This window comes from Schistocerca serialis, chromosome 6, assembly GCF_023864345.2.
Source record: "Schistocerca serialis cubense isolate TAMUIC-IGC-003099 chromosome 6, iqSchSeri2.2, whole genome shotgun sequence".
Classification (NCBI taxonomy): domain Eukaryota; kingdom Metazoa; phylum Arthropoda; class Insecta; order Orthoptera; family Acrididae; genus Schistocerca; species Schistocerca serialis.
This window is the reverse complement of record NC_064643.1, coordinates 172,923,200-172,946,610: the sequence shown is the minus strand read 5'-3', so window position 1 is coordinate 172,946,610 and position 23,411 is coordinate 172,923,200. Positions and strand designations below refer to the sequence as shown.

At 43.4% G+C, this 23,411-nt stretch overlaps 1 protein-coding gene across 1 annotated transcript in view; it reads right to left on the bottom strand.

Moving 5' to 3' along the window:
* The window catches only part of LOC126484724 (sodium/hydrogen exchanger 9B2-like), a 119,672-nt gene that overhangs the window by 29,639 nt on the left and 66,622 nt on the right, over positions 1 to 23,411 (bottom strand). The window contains exons 6-7 of the mRNA XM_050108318.1: positions 14,538 to 14,713; positions 9,168 to 9,274 (exon numbers count right to left, since the gene is read on the bottom strand). Of these exons, the coding sequence (XP_049964275.1) occupies positions 9,168 to 9,274; positions 14,538 to 14,713 (283 nt within the window). The remainder of the gene's footprint in view (positions 1 to 9,167; positions 9,275 to 14,537; positions 14,714 to 23,411) is intronic.

Below are 23,411 nucleotides of genomic sequence, written 5' to 3'. Positions count from 1 at the left end.
TGACCTCCTTTGCTTTTACTAGGTTTTGAAACGATTCTCCTTATTTACGCCCGCGCACAACCACGGAATGGCTGTACACATCGAGCTCTCCACGGACGAGTTCTCTCGGTAATTACGCCAACCGCTCCGGGATCCACTGATCACAGTCCGTCCTGGAACCTGCAATGGCCTACTGTCCGATGCGAGGCAGTCTACGGACCTCCGATTTTCGCCTTCAACGTTACATGGAGCTGCGAGCTTGCTAACAAGGCGTGGCCTCTGCATTGTGGCGCTACAGAACTGTGGTGTTATAGTCTTCCGCCGCTGAGAGTCCACTGAACTTGTTTTCCTTATTCAATTCAAAGAGAATTCGCAATTAAGTCTCTATTTCGCTACTCACAAGGGAAACTCCCCATAGCACTCCCCTCACATTTAGTGGTAAGAGGTTCCAGTGGATAGCCCTTCAAAAATTGAACACAGATCAATCATGAAAACAGAAAGAAGGTGTACTGGACCGTGAAAAAAAGCAAAATAGAAACAGTGAACGGTCCAAGAACAAGAAGTGTAGTAAAATGGCGTCGTTCAAATGGTTCAAATGGCTCTGAGCACTATGGGACTTAACACCGGAAGTCATCGGTTCCCTGGACTTAGAACTACTTAAACTTAACTAAGCTAAGGACATCACACACACTCATGCCCGAGGCAGAATTCGAACCTGCGACCGTAGCAACAGCACGATTCCAGACTGAAGCGCCTAGAACCGCTCAGCCACACTGGCCGGCAAAATGGCGTGTTTAAGCGGCTACCGTGTTAGACTACCAAGCGGGCAAGAAGTATACAAACCTGCCTAGCACCAAAAATGGTTCAAATGACTCTGAGCACTATGGGACTTACATCTGAGGTCATCAGTCCCCTAGAACTCAGAACTACTTAAACCTAACTGACCTAAGAACATCACACACATCCATGCCTGAGGCAGGATTCGAACCTGCGAGCGTAGCGGCCGCGCTGTTCCAGACTGAAGCGCCTAGAACCGCTCGGCCACAGCGGCCGGCTGCCTCGCACCATCCTTTTTTTCCCTCTTTTTTCAAATTTTTGTCTGTGTCGTGGTGTCACGTCCGTGTGCAACAGCGAGGTGTAAGGCAGGGACCTATAATGACAGTTCATTCTGCACAACTACTCTATTAGCAGCCGATAGGAAGTGGCTTTCGAATGGGAACCGCAAACGTTTGATAACAAGGCGACAAGTCAACCGAATCCTCCACCGGAAAACACGTCTGGTGTCATTCACGGCACTAGTGACAGTACGTGTGTAAGTTGTTGAAGATCTCTTATCGACGCACCTAACTTGAACGCCTGGTGAGTGAGACAAATATGCCTCCTCGCCCGATTTAGGTGTTCGTGTGATTGTGAATGTGACAACTCCCATGAAAATGATGGAAGCATAGTAGTTTGTCACATAATCTGCGATAAGTGAACGCAACGGTTACACAATCACACTGTTTCTCTGTGGTCTGTCAGAACATATGTTTGAACGTCTCAGAAGTTGTGTTCCGTTTTGGAAGTCTCGACTCTTGAATTCCTATGTTGTAACACAGCTCACACCCGTTCATTTATTATTTTCATTTCCGTCAGATGTCTATATGCTATATCGCCTGCTCTCACTACTCATCACATTTACTTGAGACGGTAACGTATTCTTGCACATGACTCATATTCTATAACGAATGTATCGTATGACAACTCCCAAGACAACAGAACGAAAACAAACATTTCAATGACCAGACGGACAAGAAAAAAAAAAAACCGGCGATACGAGGGAGTCTTGAACAAGGCTCTTTTCCTTGGCAGAGTAACACCATAACCGCTTACCCACGACACCGGTGCTGTTACACGGTCTTGTTTATTTCATGCCTTGTTCTTGGACCGTTCATTAGTCCTACTTTGCTTTTTTCACAGATCAGTATACCTTCTTCGCGTTCATGCTTGTTCTGTGTTCAGTTTTTGACGGGCTATGCACTCGGCAATCTTACCACTAAATCTGAGGGGGTTGCGAAGGGGCGTTTCGCTTTTCAGAAGGAGAATGTAAGTTTCTTTCATTCCAAAGAAGTTGTTATTCACATTCTACCTAGATATCAATTTTTGTAACTTCGAGCCGACGTGGACCACATCAGCTAGTGGTCAGTTCTTCATGGACAGTGTTGTTTTATTCCTACCATATGGAATTCATCCAAGCTCTTCACCCAAGAGACCACACTGCCTGATTAGAGTTATGCAAATGGCTTATACAAAAGATTGCTGGAGATCCTGAGCTCACAGCCTGCATTTTATTTGCAGGTGAAGCAGGTTCCACAAGAAACGCGCATGTGGGCAGACGAAAATTCTCGAGCAATCATGGAGGTGAGACATCACGCCATGCACTTCACCAAACGCATAATAGCTGCTGTTCCGCACGATGAATTACCAGCGCTACCGGACAACGTTACATAAGCAGAAAGACAGCGCCTGGTTTATACATGGCAAGGTATGAAGCCATTTTCTATAGATCGCGAGATAGGATCTTACCTCAACGTTTTATGGCCGATGGACTGATCAGTGAGGATTGGTGGCATGACCTCGTTATTGGCTATGAATTCTGGCTATGGGTACATTTTGGCTCATTTCACACTGGGACTCTGGTGAATGTCACCAGCGACGGTCACCGACAGAGAAACATTCGTCTGAACTGGAGCGTTCACACCGGGACACTACACCGCCTCACCCAGCCAATGTGACCCAGCAGTGACTCACACTCGCCACGTGTGATGGACAAGGTCACTGTTTACAGCAGTCACCACCAGACACGCATTAGTTTCAATTGAAATGTTCACACTGGAACACAGATCACAGACACAGAGCTGCAGATTTGGCAACCGACAGGCAGTCATTTCTGAGACAGTGACGCGAAACTTTCATTGTACATTATACTCTACACATTGTAGCCATCAGTTTAGATTTGATTAACACGAAAGGTTTTGTAAGTGAAGTAGAGGGTCGTCCTGCTATTTGGGATGTGAAACGCGATGACTGCAGCAACAGAGTGATGAAAACGAATGCGCGGCAAGAAATTATAACGAATTTTGTGCCTGGTTTCGATGAGACGAGCATGTATGAGAAAATCAGAATTGGTAAGTTTGTAAGAAGGCTATTTAGGTTTTTATATTGGTAACGCCACGTAGCGCTCTGTATGAAAATCACTGGCTGTGCTGTGTGCAGTCTGTGGCTGGTTAGCATTGTTGTAATTTGGGCAGTTGGCTGTTAACAGCGCGTAGCGTTGCGCAGTTGGAGGTGAGCCGCCAGCAGTGGTGGATGTGGGGAGAGAGATGGAGTTTTGAGAGCGGATGATCTGGACGTGTGTCCGACAGAAAGAGTAAATTTGTAAGACTGGATGTCATGAACTGGTATATATATTATGACTTTTGAACATTATTAAGGTAAATACATTGTTCTCTATCAAAATCTTTCATTTGCTAACTATGCTTATCAGTAGTTAGTGAATTCAATAGTTTGAATCTTTTATTTAGCTGGCAGTATTGGCGCTCGCTGTGTTGCAGTAGTTCGAGTAACGAAGATTTTTGTGAGGAAAGTGATTCATGAAAGGTATACAATATTGTTAGTCAGGGCCATTCTTTTGTAGGAATTATTTAAAGTCAGATTGCGTTGCGCTAAAAATATTGTGTGTCAGTTTAGTGTTGATCAGAATAAGTAAAAAGAGAAATGTCTGAGTACGTTCAGTTTTGCTTAGCTGTTTGAAAATCAAATAATGTAAGAGGTTTACCAGCACAGTAATTTATTAATTTTTCTAAGGGGGCGTCCCAAGTTGTATGTTCTTTTTTCAAATTATTTTTCGGACCATAAAGGGCTAGCAAAATTTAGTTGCTACCCCTGTACGAGTCCATTTCACTAACTAATCAGTTGGCAACACCTGCGGTGTCGGACACCAGTGATCCAGGAGCGTTTACCACAGTCACCAATGACCATCTCGCTTCCCACGCCCGGGTTCCCAGGTTCGATTCCCGGCGGGGTCAGGGATTTTCTCTGCCTCGTGATGGCTGGGTGTTGTGTGCTGTCCTTAGGTTAGTTAGGTTTAAGTAGTTCTAAGTTCTAGGGGAGTGATGACCATAGATGTTAAGTCCCATAGTGCTCAGAGCAATTTGAACCATTTTGAACCAATGACCATCACTGGCCACCGTCACCAGTGTCTCTGAGCACTATGGGCTCTGAGCACTATGGGACTCAACTGCTGAGGTCATTAGTCCCCTACAACTTAGAACTAGTTAAACCTAACTAACCTAAGGACATCACACACATCCATGCCCGAGGCAGGATTCGAACCTGCGACCGTAGCGGTCTCGCGGTTCCAGACTGCAGCACCAGAACCGCGCGGCCACTTCGGCCGGCGAGCACTATGGGACTTAACTGCTGAGGTCATCAGTCCCCTAGAACTTGGAATTACGTAAACCTAACTAACCTAAGGACATCACACACATCCATGTCCGAGGCAGGATTCGAACCTGCGACCGTAGCATTCGCGCGGTTCTAGACTGAAGCGCCTAGAACCGCTCGGCCACAGCGGCCGGCCGTCACCAGTGTCCCAGTGTGAAACAGGCCTTAAAGCTGTTGGTGTACGCTCAAACCATTGACAATGTGCATCGTTAGGAGTCTGTGACCAGCGCATGTGATGCAGTTCGAACGGGGCTGGGTGTATTTCAAAGAGTGCATGGTTCACTGCGTAGAAGGGCTGAAGTATGTGGTAGAATGAGTGCTGAACATATGCAGCAATGCCTATAGTGTCTGCTTCTACATAACAGATTTGCCCAGATGTCAACAGTTACTGGTTTCTGAATGTATCGCTATGGAAACTTTTCTCCTAATTTGACCAATGTTACCTCCTACTAGAATGTAAGACATTAAAAAAAATCCTGGTCAATGTGACATAGTTTAACATCTGATTTTACTCGCCTAAGAGAGCGTAGCAAAAACACCAACAAACAACGAGAGCCTACAGAAGACATCTTGAGGGACAAACTGAGAGTGGAAACCCATTTCTAGAAATGTCACCCAACAACGCTACAGTGGAAAATGCCTGCTGCTAGGGCACCCTTCCAGCTGCAGACGTTGAGTTGCGACGCTGATTAACCGCAAGTAGTACTTCCGCCGAACAGACTTGACGGCATTCGCGGCGTCTAATGCGTCCACACGTGGTACAACATCACTGCAGAGAGCGAAAAGCGCAGTCACGGCAGAAGTGACAGCGTTTCAACCCACGTTTGCTGCCGAAGTGCTGGTCTAGTGACAGGTGCTAATTGGAGCACTGCATCCGTGCGGGGAAATGTAGTGACAGGCATTCGTTCCCTGTCACACGTTTTCCACACGGTCGTGCCTCACTCCCCTTCAGCGGGCGATGTGTAATTAGGCGGTGTGTAATTAGGCGACGTAGTAACGGTCATCTTCGTCAACTTCCGCTAAGCTCATTCTCTCTCTCTCTCTATCTCCCTCCTTCCTCCCTACCTCTCTCCATCTCTAGCTCTCTCGCACAGTGCAGCTTGCAGGGGAAATTCCCCATCGCATCCCTCTCAGATTTAGTGGTAAGAGGCCCCTGTGGACAGCTTGTTAAAAAAACTGAACATCGGTCAAGCATGAAAACGGGAAGAAGGTGTAGTAGACTCTAAAAAAAAAAAAAAAAAAAAAAGCAAAAGTAGAAGCAGTGAACTGTCCAAGCACAAGATGAGCAATAGAGAGCAATCAGGAAGCAAAGTGGGGTCGTGATTAACTGATTACGGTGTTGGAGTACCAACCGGGGGAGAAGCATTCAAGCCTGACTTGTGGCTTTTTCTTTTTTTCGCTTTATTCAAATTCGTGCCTGTGTAACAGCATTTCTAACTGCGAGATGTAAGGTATAATGAGGGTTGAATCTGTACGACTACTTTGTTAGCAGCCGAAAGGAAGAGGCTTTCGAATGGGAAACGCAAACGTTTGCTGACAAGGCGACAAGTCAACCAAATCCTCCACCGGAAAACACGTCTGGTGTGTCATACACGGCATTAGTGACAGCACGTGTGTCGTATGACAGGAAACTCTTATCGATGCACCTAATTTGTACGACTAGTAAGTGAGTGAGATATGTCTCTTTGCCCGATTAAGGTGTACGTATGAATATGAATGTGATCACTCCCAACGAAATGATGAACACACAATAGTTTGTCACATAAGCTACGACATATGAACGCAACAGTTTCACAATCACACGATTTTTCTGTGCTCTGTCAAAACGTTTTTAATGATTTTGAAGTGGCGTTCCGTTTGGAAGTCTTGTCACTTCAATTCCTTTGTTGTAACGCAGTTCATACCCATTTATTTGTTGTTTTCATTTCTGCAAGACCTCCATGTGGTATCCCGCCTGCGCTCCCTGTTCATTATATTTACTTGCAACGGTAATGTATTCTTACCGCATGACTCATATTCTATAACCAATGTATAGTATGACAACTGGCAAGACTACAGAACGAGAACAAACATTTCAATGAGCGGATGGCCAATTCATAATGTTGTGAAAAATAAATAAATACCACAAAGAAATTTCGAACACGGCTCGCCCGGTTAGCAGTTCTACACCATGACCACTTTACCACGACGCCGCTGCTGTTTCGGGCTGCTGTTTATTACACTTCTTTTTCTTGGATTGTTCACTGTTTCTACTTATATTTTCCTTTTTTTACAGTTTAGTACACCTTCTTCCTGGTTTCATGCTTGATCTGTGTTCAGTTTTTGATGGGCTATCCACTGGGCTGTCTTACAACAAAATCTGAGAGGGGCGGAGGGCGGAGGGGGAGCGATGGAGAGTTTACCCTTGTGAGTGAACAATACGCGGATGGGGTCTGCACCTGCATTCTGCTGACTTTAACCCGTATAAGTTACGCGCTCATCAGTGTGTCAGATGACGTTTCAGGGCGTGACTTCCTCAAGACACCCTCACAATTCCTCGGTCTATCGGTTTTTTTTATTTTTTTTATTTTTGCACGTCGTTCTTTTAGCACATGCTACAGACATTCACGTAATTCCTAAGCTATGTATCTCCAGCTACTCACAGAGGAGCACAGTGGGTTGTAATTTTCGTATGGCAGCGGATTTGACAGATATTCTAACAAACCGTGAAATCGATTTACGCTGGAAAAAAATTATTTTCGATCATGGCCATCAGATGCAGATACTGTGTCGTGAATGCAAGAAGAAGACGTATAGAAATGTTTCCATGTGTAATTTATTAGGAACGGGACGTGGGGAAAAAACGTCAAGCGAGTGAGAAAGGCATTATGTTGATTTTATTATGAATCACACCTTCCACAGTTTGCTCAGTATGAGCACCGGAGACGTCGACGAGATGCTGTACAGCGCCAGATTTGCGCCTGGTGGCCTAAATTGGAACTAACTTTTTTTCTAGCGTACATCGGTTGTGCACTACCATATCTCCCAAGTTTTGCTGCCATACGATAATGTAGACTGGTAATGGCAAGGAAAGCGTTTCTGAAGAAGAGAAGTTTGTTATCATCGAGTATAGATTTAAGTGTCAGGAAGTCGTTTCTGTATTTGCATGGAGTGTAGCCATGTATGGAAGTGAAACGTGGACGATAAATAGTATAGACAAGAAGAGAATAGAAGTTTTCGAAATGTGCTGCTACAGAAAAATGCTGAAGATTAGGTGGGTAGATCACATAGCCAATGAGGAGGTACTGAATAGAATAGGGGAGAAGAGAAATTTGTGGAACAAGTTGACTAGAAGAGGGGATCGGTTGGTCGGACATATTCTGAGGTATCAAGGGATCACCAATTTAGTATTGGAGGGCAGCGTGGAGGGTGAAAAACGTAGAGGAAGACCAAGAGATGAATATACCAAACAGATTCAGAAGGATGTACGTTGTAGTAGGTATTGGGAGATGAAGAAGCTGAAAGTGTTGTTAATAAAAATTCTCTATTTAAACTAGACTGAACTGTATGTTACTGCTTTAGTCTTTAATAAAACTTGCATCTGACTGCGTATTTAACTGAACTGAACTTTATCTGACTGCATGAATATATCGTTGGAAAATTAATACTCAAAATACACATCTGACTGCATGAAAGTTTAGTGGTAAAAATAAATGAAAGTCACCAACCTGCATCTGACTGCGACTGTGGACTTAGCTCGTGCACTCCTTCCCGTTTAGCCGATTATAAAACATATATTCAACTCAGCCGTAGTGCAATGGCATAAAATTGTCATTCTAGATAACTTTACTCATTTTGGTCCTGTTTGTTACTTAATAAAAATTCTGTACTGATCTGCATAATTTGCCAGCTGTGCAATGGCATATAGATTATTTTACTCTGATAAATGAAATTATTAGCTTTACTCATGGGAACTTTACTTTAATGTACCTTTTGGTTCAATGCAAGCACAGGATGCGGAGAACGACATAAGGTGTGAGATGAAACTCTAATTTTATCTAAAAAATATTTATTGTTCAAACTTTTAAGGCACATGTGAAAAACTAAAAAAAAAAAAAACTTCTATAGCATGGATTTACGAGAAAGATTCACAAAACGCTTGTTGCATCAACAATGGGATTTCTATCTAGCTTTTAGACACTATTTAACCAAAGAAAACCTATTTTATTAATTAATCTTTCTAGTTTCCCCAGGTATGTGCCGAGTTTCGCTCAATATATAGCTTATTATGTGCGTAGCGCCAATTCTTACTTTGATGCTGTCACGACCCGGCTGCCTCCTGCAGGCATCTAGCTCCGACCCGAAACACGTCTGCTGTCTCTGCGCATCTCCTCACCACTACTCAAACTTTTACCGCGTGCACCTAGCTCTGTTAGCTGTCAAAGATCTTACTACTCGAAGATGTACTTCTCGTCCAACCTTGCGGTTGGGAACTATCGACATTTTTCACTGGCTCTATCCTGATCGAATCTCAGCACATACCTTTCAAAGCTTGCACAGAATTGAGTAGTATGGAGAGCTGCATCAAACCAGTCTCTGGACTGAAGACCACAACAACAACAACGAAAATTACAGTCCGCACTGGGCGTCTGTGGGTAGGTGCACCTTCATTACAGCCTCCCAGTATGAGTGTGACAGCAGTTACAGGTACATGTGGTACTCACGTCGTCCTTCTCTGGGACCCACCGGGCCAACAGCCCCCACAGCACGCCGAAGCCGACACCACCGAGAATGGAGGCGGGGCCCTGTGTGATGCGGAACGCCAGACCACCTGCAACATGGCGTCAGTACACCTGTACTTGGCAGAATACAGTCCGACGAATGTCGTGTAAGAAAGGAAAAGTTGTGATTCTTCAAGTTTTGCCGGCGTACCGAATATTCTACGAGGTTTCGGGATTGCAGCCGGATCATGTTGACTTCTTGCCACAATATTTCGGCTGGCAACCGTCCATGCATCTTCAGGTGAGTGTCCGCCAAGGATACTCACCTGAAAATGGCTGGACGGTTGCCAGCCGAAATATTGTGGCAAGCAGTCAACATGATCCGGCTGCAATCCCTAAACCTCATAAAATAAAATAAAAGTTGTTTTCACGTCTGGGAGCGACAAACAAGAACACTTAAACCTATTTCATCTGTAATCGAAATTAGGATCCACTAATTGGCTATCCATCCGCCTGATTGTTAATTTCAAACCAATTCATCGCAGCAGTATAGCATATGAAAATTAGTTGTTGTAGTTATACACTGAAGCGCCAAAGATACTGATATAGGCATGCATATTCAACTACAGAGATATGTAAACAGGCAGAATACGGCGCTGCGGTAGGAAACGCTTAAGTCAGTTTGAACGTCGTGTTATAGTTGGCGCACGAGCAATGGGACACAGCATCTCCGGGGTAGCGATGAAAAGGGGATTTTCCCGTACGACTGTCTCACGGGTGTACCGTGAATGTCAGGAATCCGGTAAAACATCAAATCTCCGACATGGCTGCGGCCGGAAAAACATCATGCAGCGATGACTGAAGAGCATCATTCAGTGTGGCAGAAGTGCAACCCTTCCGCAAATTGCTGCAGATTTCAGTGCTGCGTCATCAAGTGTCAGCGTGCGAACCATTCAAAGAAACATCATCGATATGGGCTTTCAGAGCCTAGGACCCACTCGTGTACACTTGATTACTGCACGACACAAAGCTTTACGCCTCGCCTAGGCCCGTCAACACCGACATTGGAGTACTGATGGCTGCAAACATGTTGCCTGGTCGAACGAGTCTCGTTTCATGTTGTATCGAGTGGATGGACGTGTACGAGTATTGGGACAACCTCATGAATCCGTGGACCCTGCGTGTCAGCAGGGGACTGTTCAAGCTGGTGCAGGCTCTGTAATGGTGTAGGGCGTGTGCAGTTTGAGTGATATGGAACCGCTGATAGTCTAGATACGACTCCGACAGGTGACACGTACATAAGCATCCTGTCTGGTCACTGTATCCATTCATGTCCACTGTGCATTCCGACAGACTTCGGCAATTCCAGCAGGACAATGCGACACCCCACACATCCAGAATTGCTACAGAGTGGTTCCAGGAATACTCTTCTGAGCGTAAACACTTCCGCTGGCCGCCAAAGTCCACAGACGTGAACATCATTGAGCATATCTGGGATGCCTTGCAACGTGCTCTTCAGAAGAGATCTCCACTCCCTCGTACTCTTAGAGACTTATGGACAGCCCTTGCAGGATTCATGGTGTCAGTTCCCTCCAGCACTCAGACATTAGACGAGTGCATGCCAGGTCGTGCTGCGGCACATCTGCGTGCTCACGGGGGCCCTACACGATATTAAACAGGTGTACCAGTTTCTTTCGCTCTTCAGTGTATATTTGCATACCATCACTATGGGTAGTTTTTTTTGTTATTCCATTGGGATGAAAGCACTTTTCCTTCTCTACATGCAGTCATTTCTCCTAACCAGACTCTTGTTTCTCAAACTAATTAGCATAGCCTTTCTTAACTTCGTTGACAACTGCACTGTACGGTTTGAATCTACAGATTTCCGTTAGGAGGTCTATCACTTAAAAAGCGGTGTAATTATTGATTATTGGTATACAATATTCTTCATTGTGGATAATGATAATTGTCACATGAGTGCATGGACGACGACGTTTGAAAATCTGATGGTAAGTGTGGTTAAAATGGTTAACCATTTACAAACCTTCACTAATACGGAAAAAAACATGGGAGATATACATACGGCAACAAGCACACGCCGCCGGCAGCTGCGGCCGAGCGGTACAGCCAGCACGGTAGCTCAGCGTGTTCGGTCAGAGAGCCGGTTGGCCTCTGTAATAAAAAACTGAGTGGAGCGATCAACCACCGAACTTTAACAGGATGTACTGCGACGTCCGCAATGACCAAACACAACGATCAATAACGAACAAACGGAAAAAAAGCGGTTCTAGGCGCTTCAGTCCGGAACCGCGCTACTGCTACGGTCGCAGGTTCGAATCCTGCGATCCTGCCATTCTTTAAATTGTGCTCTTAGATTCCTGTCAGACCACACGCTCGGAAATCTCTACATTTCAGAAAAAATGGTGAATTATTTGTAACAAGAAAAAGTACAAAAGTCACTGTCAGTTGGTTCATGCACAGCAATTTCATCTTTCATTTGTTAAACATTGGAAGTCACGAAATCGAAGATACTCATTACTGAGCAAAGCACGCTCTTACGTGTAAATAACAACGAATATTTCAGAAAAATGCTTAACTTCGACGATTAACGGAGTCTCAGAATGTGCTACAAACAGAAAGTGGAAAAAATATTTTCGTATCCAGCGGTATGCGAACCTGCGACCTTTCACACAGCAGTCTGTTGCCTTACCCACTTTTTTTTCGTTGATCTCAATTTTTTGTTGTATTTGTTTGGGGTGGATGTCCCACGACATCCATTGAAGTTCGTCTTTGATACATTCAGTCAGTTTTCTTTTTATAACACACGGCACCTAACCCTGTGACCGAACACGCTGAGCTACCATACTGGCTTCCACTGGGCTACTAGAACTCGCATGCCTTCTGCACTTTATTCCACATAATTCCAGTCAAAAAAGACGCAGGCTGACTTCATTGCCAAATGATGCAGCAGTAAGCAGTAAATGCCTGAAATTTTGAAAGGTTTCCTCTTTCATGCTACACAAAATTGCTTTGCATTGTTACTTAAAAGTTTTAAATGCGTTTCGATAATTAATACATAAATCATTTGCGGAAAAAAGTATGCGAAGTCACTAGTAATTTCAGCTCACACTCATGCTATATATGTACGCAGAGCCGACCTTTTGAAATTTAATGATTTTTTAAACTCCTAACTACATAACAATACATATTTACATAGTAATAAAAAGTAGTTTGTAAGAATATTGACCGAAACTGTTTTTTTATGTTACAATCATTCACAGTGACAACAATACAAAACCATATTTCTAACAAAGGAAAATTGTAGGTTATGAACTCCCAGGCGCATCCTGGTGATTCTTCAGTAACACAATCACTAAATCTGAAGCTAAAACCGCTCAATATGTCTAAGATAAGGAATTCTAGATGTAAATAAATCACACCGAACCGAACGAGAGAGCCATACCGAAATCTAAAACATCTCGGTACCGAATGAGATTTTCACTCTGCAGCGGAGTATGCGCTGATATGAAACTTCCTGGCTGATTTAAACTATGTGCCGGACCGAGACTCGAACTCGGGACCTCTGCCTTTCGCGGGCAAGTGTTCTACCATCTGAGCTACCCAAGCAAGACTCACGACCCGTACTCACATCTTCACAGAAGTTTCTGTGAAGTTTGTGTGGTAGGAGATAAGGTACTGAGAGAAGTGAAGCTGTGAGGACGGGTCGTGAGTCGTGCTTGGGTAGCTCAGGTGGTAGAGGACTTGCCCGCGAAAGGCGAAGGTCCCGAGTTCGAATCTCAGTCCGGCACACAGTTTTAATCTGCCACGAAGTTCCTCTCGGTACAGTTGTCGAAAAATCTGCGCGAGTACGATCGGTAACAGGTCTGAGAAGCTTACAGAATAGCAACTTCGGATAAAGAACCGAAAATGACGTCACTACCAAAGCTAACCTACTGCACCGATCGGTATGAACGATACAGATTCGCGCCACAGCGAGTGCTTTCCAGGTTAAATGTGCCGGTAAAGCTGTTGCCCCCTATCATCGCTGAGTCGATATTCGCTCAATGCACAGCATAAAACGTACCCTCGTTATCGTACCTGACTATACTCGAGACAGCTTTTCTTCTGACCCACGTGAAACAAAATCCAATGTTGTTCCAGCAAACATGGAAGAATACGTAGATCAGGGCTTCACGACATACGTGCTCGCGGAGCAAGCTGTGAGCAGCAAGGCGCGAGCACGGAGCAGCGCGAGCACGCTACCCCCACTACCGGACCAGAGCGGAGAGTGGGGAGAGTCACGTGGGGCACACAACAGCTGCCGCCAGTCAATGTAAATCCGCGGCCACCTGCAGGGATATCACTCACGAATTATTACTGCGACAAATGAAACAAATAAAGGAGAATGTACACATGCCACAAAATTGTATTAGCTTAGTGTATGCCTCTACATTCGCATTAATTTGTGAACTGTTACACAATAAAAGGTGTCACTGAAGTGTGGGATTTTCGGTTATCTTGCACTTTTTGCCCTTTACAATTGCGTCTATGTTCGGAGTAATTGTTCTTGTGCATTTTAGGCGCAGCGTGCAGTTTAAATTTCGATCAGACAATGCGTTTATCAAGCGCGTCTTGTTACATTTCATTGCAGAGAACAGTTCTTCACAAACATACGTGGAACCGAACATTGATATTATTGTAGCTGCCAGTTTGTGCAAAACGAGGAAATCTATCCTGAGGGAAGTGTCTGTAGAATTCCAAAATGTTTTTCTTGTTCTGAAATGTGTCTCTGTATTCTCTGTCACACTGCAGGTCAATAAATTCTTGCTGCAGCTCAGGACGAATCTCTTAAATATGCGCTGAATATGGAGAGAACAGACCAAAATCACTGTCTGGTGCTGTCAGATCTTGAAAGCGCTGATCAACTAAACTATGTGAATGACGTTCACAGTCTTTGTGAACATCTTGCATGGATGATAATTTCGGAAAATGAGCTAGGTTTCCTGTTTCCAGCTGACTCACCCAAAGTGTCAATTTCATTTTAAAAGCTCGTATTCGATCTATGAAATGAGTAATTAGCAGATCTTTACCTTGTAGTAAAATGTTCAAAGCATCCAGATGGCTAGTTAAATCTGCTAAGAACGCGAGATCACAGTCAAACGTGCGCGCGCATTTCCCCTCCCACCCCTCCCTCCCTACTCCGCGACCTTGCACCTGCTCGCGAGCACGTGCCTGAGCAGACGCGAGTACTCGCGCTCAAAACCGGCCAATTGTTCAGCCCTGAGTCGTAGAGTAATGTTTACATGAGAGTTGCGCTTGTGATGGACGGAGTATACGAGCGACCTGGATAAAGATACAGAATCACCGGCGTACCTTCCGAAAAGATGACGCTGAGGATGACGCCGAAGATGGCGACAGAGGCGCCGTCGTCGATGGCGGAGACGGCGATGATGAGCGTGGGGATGGCCTTGGCGGCCCCGTAGCCGCGAGCACGGAGTCGCAGCAGGCTGGGCACCACCACGGCAGGCGCCACCGCCGACACAGCGCTCCTGTCAACAAGGGCGTCACACGTCACCACCGCAAAACGCGCAGGTGTCCGCTACTGTACACTCCACACTAGAGATGGGTCGAACTCGTTCATTCCAGTGAACTACTTCATTCATTTCACCCTTTGCCGTGAAGCGTTCAAATGAAGTAGTTCATTCGTGAAGTACGGAAGCCTGTCAAAGTTGCCCAGTTCGCCGCTCAGCCGCTGCCACGCTCGCTTCGCCTCGCTCGTACAATTAAAGGTTCGTAATACTTCATAATTTTACCAACAGATGGCCGAACTATGCAGTAACGTGCACGCAACGTTTTACGCTCTTACAGCGTCTGAGTTAACTTAAATAGAGCATGGTCGAAGTGGACAAAGAAAAGATAAACACAGAAGCCTGTCACATATAAAGAAGGTATTGCATTTAATCTTGCTCGAAATTTCCTCATGAAGCGTCCAAAAAAGTCTTTATCTGCCAAATGAAATATTATTTGTTGTATTCATGAACTGAAAAATAGGGCTACCAACGAAATGCAGTCCAATTTTATGTTCCTTGTAAAATTTAATCCAAAATAGAATGAGTACGTTTACCACTGTCACAGTCTATATACCTACGTTAAGTAATTATTCAGAAGTTTTCCTTTAGATTTTATTTTTGTTGAGAATAATAACCCTCCAGATTCAAAACGTAAACTGTCACCTGTAGTCATTGGTACGATTTCAGGTAAAATCCCTCTTTCAGTGTTATTAACAAACCTTTTATTTTCATGTTGACTGTGCGTGCTCACACAGCAAGCCCCTTCGTTTATATCTTTAATATTCATTTGTCTGCAAGCGCTGCCAACGATAGGCTACCCGTAGACGGGAAGTATAACTGCACAAATAGTCACGGGTAATGATGTCAGCACTGCAGGTAGCAGTTGACGCTGCCTTCCCCTCGCCCCTCACCTCCCCCACCCATCCAAAACCTATCGTTCCCCACAAACACCGCGCGATTCGTCGGCAAGCAGCACAGGGAGGACTGAAGTGAAGGGAGGATGAGTGACGTGAGTGAGGGAGAGGGGAAGAGAGTGAGTGAACTAGAAAAAAGTGTGGAGTGTGCTATCTGTGAAGAGTTTGAAGCACCAGTTCATTGAAATTGAGTGGTTGGTTCACACTTCACGGAAGTGAAGCGTTCGTTTGAACGACTCATTCACGAGCTCCCCATCACTACTCCACACACTGTGCTAGCCAGCTCGCAGTATGGCGCTTACACCACCGCTGCCATTGATGCTAAACTGAGATTGCGAAAAGCATGCTGAGGTACTAAAAAGAAAGAAGGTGCAGTAAATATTGTCGTGCCTCAAGAGTGCTCCACTGTCATATCGTAATACATGCTGACATAAGTTTTTCATATCCTTGAAAACGGTAGTACACTTTTCAATTTCTTTATTTGCTCTTCGACTGTATCTTCCTTCTTCACTACAATTTGGACCAAAAAGATTTTTTGACTACTTTTTCTTGTCCAGTACGAATTCCTTCAATGTCTCTATTTCTGTTTAAAGTGAGTCCTCGAATCCCATAAAGAAACTCTAGTTTGTCTTGAGTATCTCAGTTCTGTGCAATCTGACAAGCACTTTTTGCTGTAGGTATCTTTTGTAAGATGATAAAGAGGTAGATGTACAATTACAGCTTGATGCTTGGAAGGAAATAATGAAAAGATATGAATTAAAATTAAATAAAGATGAGAGTGAAGTAATGGTATTTGGAAGAGAGAAAGGGATCAACGCAAATATTACCATGGATGAGAACCCCTCAATGTGGTAGAAAGTTTCACTTATTTAGGGAGTGAAATATCTAGGGATGGAAGAATAAACAACAAAATTAATAGGAGGTTATAGAAGAGAGGCAATTTCTACCAAGCAATAAAACACTTGAAGTTTCAGAAAAAGCAAAACTCCTTATGTATAAAAATTATTACTTCCCTATTGTCACCTATGGTGGAGAAACATGGACAATGACAGAAAGGGACTGGAGCAGACTGCAAGCAGGGGAAATGAAATTTCTCAGAGCAATTACGGGAAAAACAAGAATGGACAGAGTAAGGAATGTAGAGTTTAGAAAGGGCCTTAAACAAGAAAGTATGAGAGAAGAAATTGAAAAAAAGAGATTAAGATGGTATGGGCATGTTAAGAGGATGTATGGATATAGACTCCCCAAAATTATGGAAGAACTAAAGATGGATGGGAAAAGACATAGAGGGCGCTCAAGAACACGGTGGAAAATGGGAGTGAAAGGAGAGGTGTGACCCGGCAGCAAGTGGAGGAAGAAAAGTGGTGGGAGGACCGAGCCAAATGGAGAGGACTCGTCAGCAGCCAGACCAGGCAGTAGCTGGAGCGGGATTCGGATACAGATAGATAGATAGATAGACTAAAGGCTGCTTCCATTTTGTGTCTAACATTTACCAGACCATTTTCCTGAATGGTTTCTCCTAAATATTTTAGATGAGAAACATCCTCTATTTTCCCATCAATGGAATTTAAAAAAGAAACCTAGTAGACGGTGAAATATGGCTTCGGCATGTTGGTACTTGGTTCATTAGCTCCTTCTCCTGTGTTCTTCCTTGTTAGGCACTGAAGCCTTCATCTGGTTTGCTTTAGTCTATGGCCCAAGGAGACTATGTCAGTTTAAAGTGGATTCATGTCTGAATTTCTAATTACAATGACAAGTATTATTTGCGCCAAACAACGGAGGAATGTGCAGCACAGTGTGAGATAAAGTTAGAATCATCATGCTAGTGATTCTGTCGTAACAGAAACTATCTGACAGTGACATGTACACCACCCTCCATAAGTTAGGAAACACCATGCTGCGTATTACAACGGAGCATGATGGAAGTGATCTGTGTGAGTTATTGGTTAGAGCACGGAATAGCAATGACACGTACAGTATTGCACACTTAATTATTGTACATATACCTACATATTGGAAGATACTAGTATTGCTACGTTTGACGTCAACCGAAGTTAGCTGCCCAAGCAGTTCTATTAAACACGCCAGGTGGCGCGAGTACACCGCGTGACTATGTAGAGGTACGTTGTTTACATTTCTGTTCACTTGTAGCTGCGTTTGCATAAAGGTATAACACGCCGCGAAAGTAACTGAAAATGGCTCCAAAGTGCCGGATTCCTTATGAATCACGGGTAATGATAATCACTTTGCTCCAAGAAGGCAGTAGTGTCCGACAAATAGCAAAGAAACTGATGATTTCCATCACCGGAGTTGTCTAAACCATACACCGGCATCGAGAAACAGGCTCCTATGGAGATGGTCCTCGCTCTGGAGCACCCAGGAAAATAACAAATGGTTCAAATGGCTCTGAGCACTACGGGACTTAACATCTGAGGTCATCAGTCCCCTAAAACTTAGGACTACTTAAACCCAATTAACCTATAGAAAACACCACACGCATCCACGCCCGAAGCAGGATTCGAACCTGCGACCGTAGCAGCCGCGCGGTTCCGGACTGAAGCGCTTAGAACCGCTAGTCACAGCGGGCGGCACGAAAATATCAGAACGCCAGGAGAAGTATTTGGTAGTGACCAGTAAACGCAACAGATTAAAAACTGTCCGTGAATTGACTGTTGAATTAAACGCAACAAGGGACACGCCGGTGAGTGAGTCAACAGTAGGACGACGCCTGGTAGACAACAATCTCCGATGTTACGCAGCAACAAGGAAATCACTGTTGCGCCCTGTTAACAAGAAGAAAAGGCTTCAGTGGGCTAAGACACACCAACATTGGACAGCGGAGGGTTGGGAAAGTCTTATTCACTGATGAATCCACGTTCGAAATATTTGGAAGTAAACGCCGTCAATTTGTACGCCGTTTACCCCATGAACACTTGAATCCTCAGTCCGTAATTCCAACTGCAAAGCATGAAGGTTCTGTGATGGTATGGGGATCCTTTGGAGGGAATAAAGTCGGATATTTGGTGAAAATAGATGGAAAAATGAACCAAAAGGATTTTCATGCCATTCTCCAGCGACATGCTAAGACATCTGGTTTGCGTCTGATTGGGAAAGGGTTTGTCTTGCAGGAAGACAACGACCCGAAACATACGTCTCGCTTGTGTCAGAACTATGTGAAGTCTCTAGAGGTTCGTAAAATATTGAAAGACATTCCGTTGATTGCAACCCAATCGAGCGGGCTGTGGAATGAATTGGACAGGAGGATCCGAAAACGGGAAATCATGAGTGGGTCACAATTGTGGGAGGTCCTGCAGCAAGAATGGAGATTAACTCCAACTGAAACCTTGGCAAAACTGACGCAGCGCATGCCGAGAGTGGGCAAGGCAGTGAAAGCAAAGGGGACTATTTTGAGGAATCGAAAATTTAATTGTTGCAGCTTTCTGTGTATTATTTGAGCTTCATAAACATTTGGAAAGCAACAAAATGCATTTTTATACTTTATTTCCTTTCCATTGTCTATAACTACTAGATGTTTCCAGACTTATGGAGGGTAGTGTACGAGATCAGTGGATCAGGTAAATAGCTATGTTATACATTTTCTTAAATTATTTTGATTCATGTTGGTGAAATTCAGATTTGAAGTCACAAACTCTTGAGACTTTTTCCTGCACTTTTTACACGATCTTTTCCTTTCACTGAACAGTTATACACATTTGCATATAAGAAGAAAATGATTAATTCAGCGAAAAAGTATTGTAATCAGTTCTACATCTACAGCAAACACCGTAAGTCAGCTAACGGTGTGCAGCGGAGTGTACCTCTAGAATCACTAACTGATACCCCCTACCCGCTACCTCATTCCACTCGCGAATGGCGCCCGAGAAGAGTGACTGTCGGTAAGGCTCTGTATTGACTCTAATTTCTCGAATTTTCTCCTCGTCGTCATTACGCAAGATGTATGTGGCAGGAAGTAGTATATTTCCCCACTCTTCCTGGGTAGCGCTCTCTCGAAATTTCAATAGTAAACATCTCCGATATCCGCAACCCCTCTCTTGTGTAACTTCTGCCAGTGGAAATCGTTGAGCACCTCCGTAACGCTGTCGTGCCGACTAAACGGCCCGTGACTAAACTCGCCGCTCTTCGTTGGATCTTCTCCATCTCTTCTATCAGCCCACCTCGTAATCATAGTATGCTGATGAACAATACTCAAGAATCGCTCGAATAAGCGCCTTATAGACCACTGCCTTCGTGGATGAGTTACGTTTCCTTACGATTCTTCCTGTGAATCTCAATCTGGTATCTGCTTTTCCTACTACTTGTTTTGTGTAGTCATTCTACTTAAGGTCGCTCTGGATAGTTACTCCTAGATATTTTACGAATGATACTGCTTCGAGTTGTTTCTCATCAACAGTGTAGTTGTCCAGTGGTTGGATTCTTTACCTACGTACGTACAGTATGTGGCATTTATTAACGTTCTGGGTCAAGAGTCAGAGCCTGCACCATCCAATCTTTAGCAGGTCATTCTGCAAATCGATACCGTCTTCTAGCACGGAACTTCTGACGCTTTCTATTAGATCATTTAAACACATTATATACAATAAAGGTCCTATCACACTTCTTGTGGGTGCTCCAGAAAATACCTTCACATCTGTAGATGTTGTTTCATTAAGAGCGACGTACTGATTTCTGCTTGCAAGGAAGTCCCGAATATAGTGACAGATCTGGTCCGATACTCGATAAGTTCGTACATTTTTTTTTCACTAAGCGGCAGTGCGGGGTGGTGTGAAATGCCTTCTTGAAGTCAAGGAACACCGCATAAACCAGATCGTCATTGTCTACAGCGCTATGGATCTCACACAGTAACAAATCTTACAGGTATCTCATCTGGTCCTGGTGCCTTTCCACTACTAAGCGACTGTAGCTGCTTTTCTGTTCCGCGGTCGGTTATCTCAGTATCTGCCATTTCGACGTTCGTGCGATTATTAAAAGGACTGTGAAACAGTTTCGGAAGACCGAATTCATTATTTCGGCCTTCGCACTGTTATCTTCCGTTCCGGTGCCAGTATGGTCTCCGACCGAATGAATAGAGTGATTCTGACCCACTTACTGATTTTTACATACGATCCAAACCTCCTAGGGTTTTTACTCAGATTGGTTGACAAAATTTTGCTTTCAAAGTCATTGAACTTTTCTCTCATTGCTCTCCTTACGCCCATTTTCACTTCGTTCTGCTTTTGTTTCTCAGCTAGATTTCGACTTGTGATGCAGGACTCTTCCTTTACGGCGCAGTTTTCCAACACGACAATGAAACCACGGTGAGTTTTTCCCATTCCTTAAGGCCTTGCTAGGAATATACTTGTCTAAGGCATATTGGAGCATGATTTTAATTCTTTTCATTTGTGCTCCACATCTTCTTCCTCTTCACTGAATATTTGCTGCTGACTACTCGGCTACTCTGCAATTTGTGTCCTGTCAATCTTGCTAAGCAAAAATGTCTTCCTACCTTTCTTAATATTCCTTGTAAAGCTCGTAGTCGCAGTTGCTATCACACTTTTTTGATCACAGATGCCTTCCTAAACGTAAACTAACTTGATAAGTTCAGGTATGTTTGTTGCTAGGAGGTGTAAGACGTTAACATTCACGTATTGGTTAGTTAGTTACGTGTTCGACTGATCAATCACACGGTAACCGTTATGATATGGAACATGTCAAGTGCACACGAAATGCACACCTCAGTCAAAGGACTTTTTAAAAAGCTTAAAATTTTTATTGCCTGCCTCATTCCCTCAAATGGCACAAAATGCATAATTTATACCTAAATATTTACTTATTCCTATTCAAGAATTCATCTATGGTATAGAAGGAGTTGTCAAGGAGATATGATTTCAATTTATTTTTAGAGCTATTACTGCTGTCTGTCAGACATTTTATTTCATCTGGTAATTTATTGAGAAGTTTTACAGCAGCATATTTTACCCCTTTTTTGCCAGAGATAGGTAAGTAAACGACAATGTAAGTCTTTCTTTCTTCTGATATTATTATCATGAACGTCACTGTTGTTTTTAAACTGGTTAACGTTGTAGAGAACCAGTTTCATTACTGAGTGAATGTACTGTGAGGCTGTTACAAGAATTCCTAACCTTTTAAACAGATGCCTGCAAGATGTGCGACTATGAGCCCCCCACAGTATTCTAACCACTTTCTTTTGAGCAGTGAATACTTTTTGCCTAAGTGTTGAGTTACCCAAAAAATATAATTCCTTATGACATTAGAGAGTGAAAGTATGCAAAGTATGTTAGCTTGCTAATTTCTATATCCTCAAAATTAGCAATTATTCTGATTGCAAAAGTCACTGAACCTAGTCGCTTTAGGAGATCCAAAATATGAATTTCCCAATTAAGATTATTATCTACATGTACGTCCAAAAACTTACCATAGTATGCTCTACACTGGATACTGACTTCTGTTGACGTGTTATACTTATTGAAGGAACTGTACTCCCTGCAGTATAAAATTGGATGTACTGTGTTTTTTCAAAGTTCAGAACAAGCCCACTCGCAGAAAACCAATCAACAACTTTTCCAAAGACATTATCTTCATCATTTCTTATTGCACTTTCTTTGATTGGATTAGTAATTATTCTTGTATCATCAGCAAACAGTGTTAGTTTAGCTTCTTGTTTCTGATAAGAAGGGAGGTCATTCATATATATCAAGCACAGAAGGGTACCCATGATCGAGCCCTGTAGAGCACCTAAAGTAATTTCACCCCTGTTAGATGAACTGGGAAACTTCCTTAAATCACTTAAACCATATAAAGAACCTTTTTGCTTACCGTTCTGAAGATATGACTTAAACCACTCATATGCTGTTCCATTTATACCATATTGTAATTTCTGTAACGTAATGTCGTTGTTCACACATTAAAACGCTTTGGATAAGTTACATAAAATTCCTATTCGTGAAATATTACTATTTAAAGACTCTATTATGTTGGCAGTGAAACTGTATATTGCTGTCTCAGTGTAACACCGTTTTTGAAATCCAAACTGTGATTTACTAAGTATCCCATTACTGTTGAAATGGCTAACTACTCCTGGGCACATTACTTTCTTGAGGATTTTTGAAAATGCTGTAAGCAAGGATACTGGCCGGTAATTATTGACATCTGTGGTGTACCCTTTTTTGTAGAGAGGCCTGACGGTGGAATATTTTAACCTGTCTGGGAAATACCTTGAGTTAGCGATGCATTACAGATATGACTCAGAACAACAGCTGTAACTGCTCCACGTTGTTTTAATATTTTGCGAGAGATGTCATCTATTAGAACAGAACATTTATTTTTCAAAGATTTAATCATTTTCCTTATTTCACAAGAGTTTGTTAGATGAAAATTAATCTGACTAGGATTTCTCAAAATTGACTCTTCCATGTACTGCTTGGCTTTTCCTTTTGAACTATTCTCACCAGTTTTTTCGCCTACACTTAAGAAATGCTTGTTACATATATTTGCTACTTGTGTTCTGTTGGTTAAGATACTCTCATTCTCTAACTATCTGCTCAAAGTAATTTATCGGACAAGACATTCAGAACAATGTCACGCAAATGCCTGTCCCTGGCACTACTTTTGATAGCATGACTCTTCCAATCTATATGTGGCAATTTGAAGTGAGTGTCCACCCCCACCCCCCCACCCCCCACCCCGCCTCACCGCACGAAAATTGCAAACGATACTCTGTATAAATGAGCCACTACCGTTTGTGG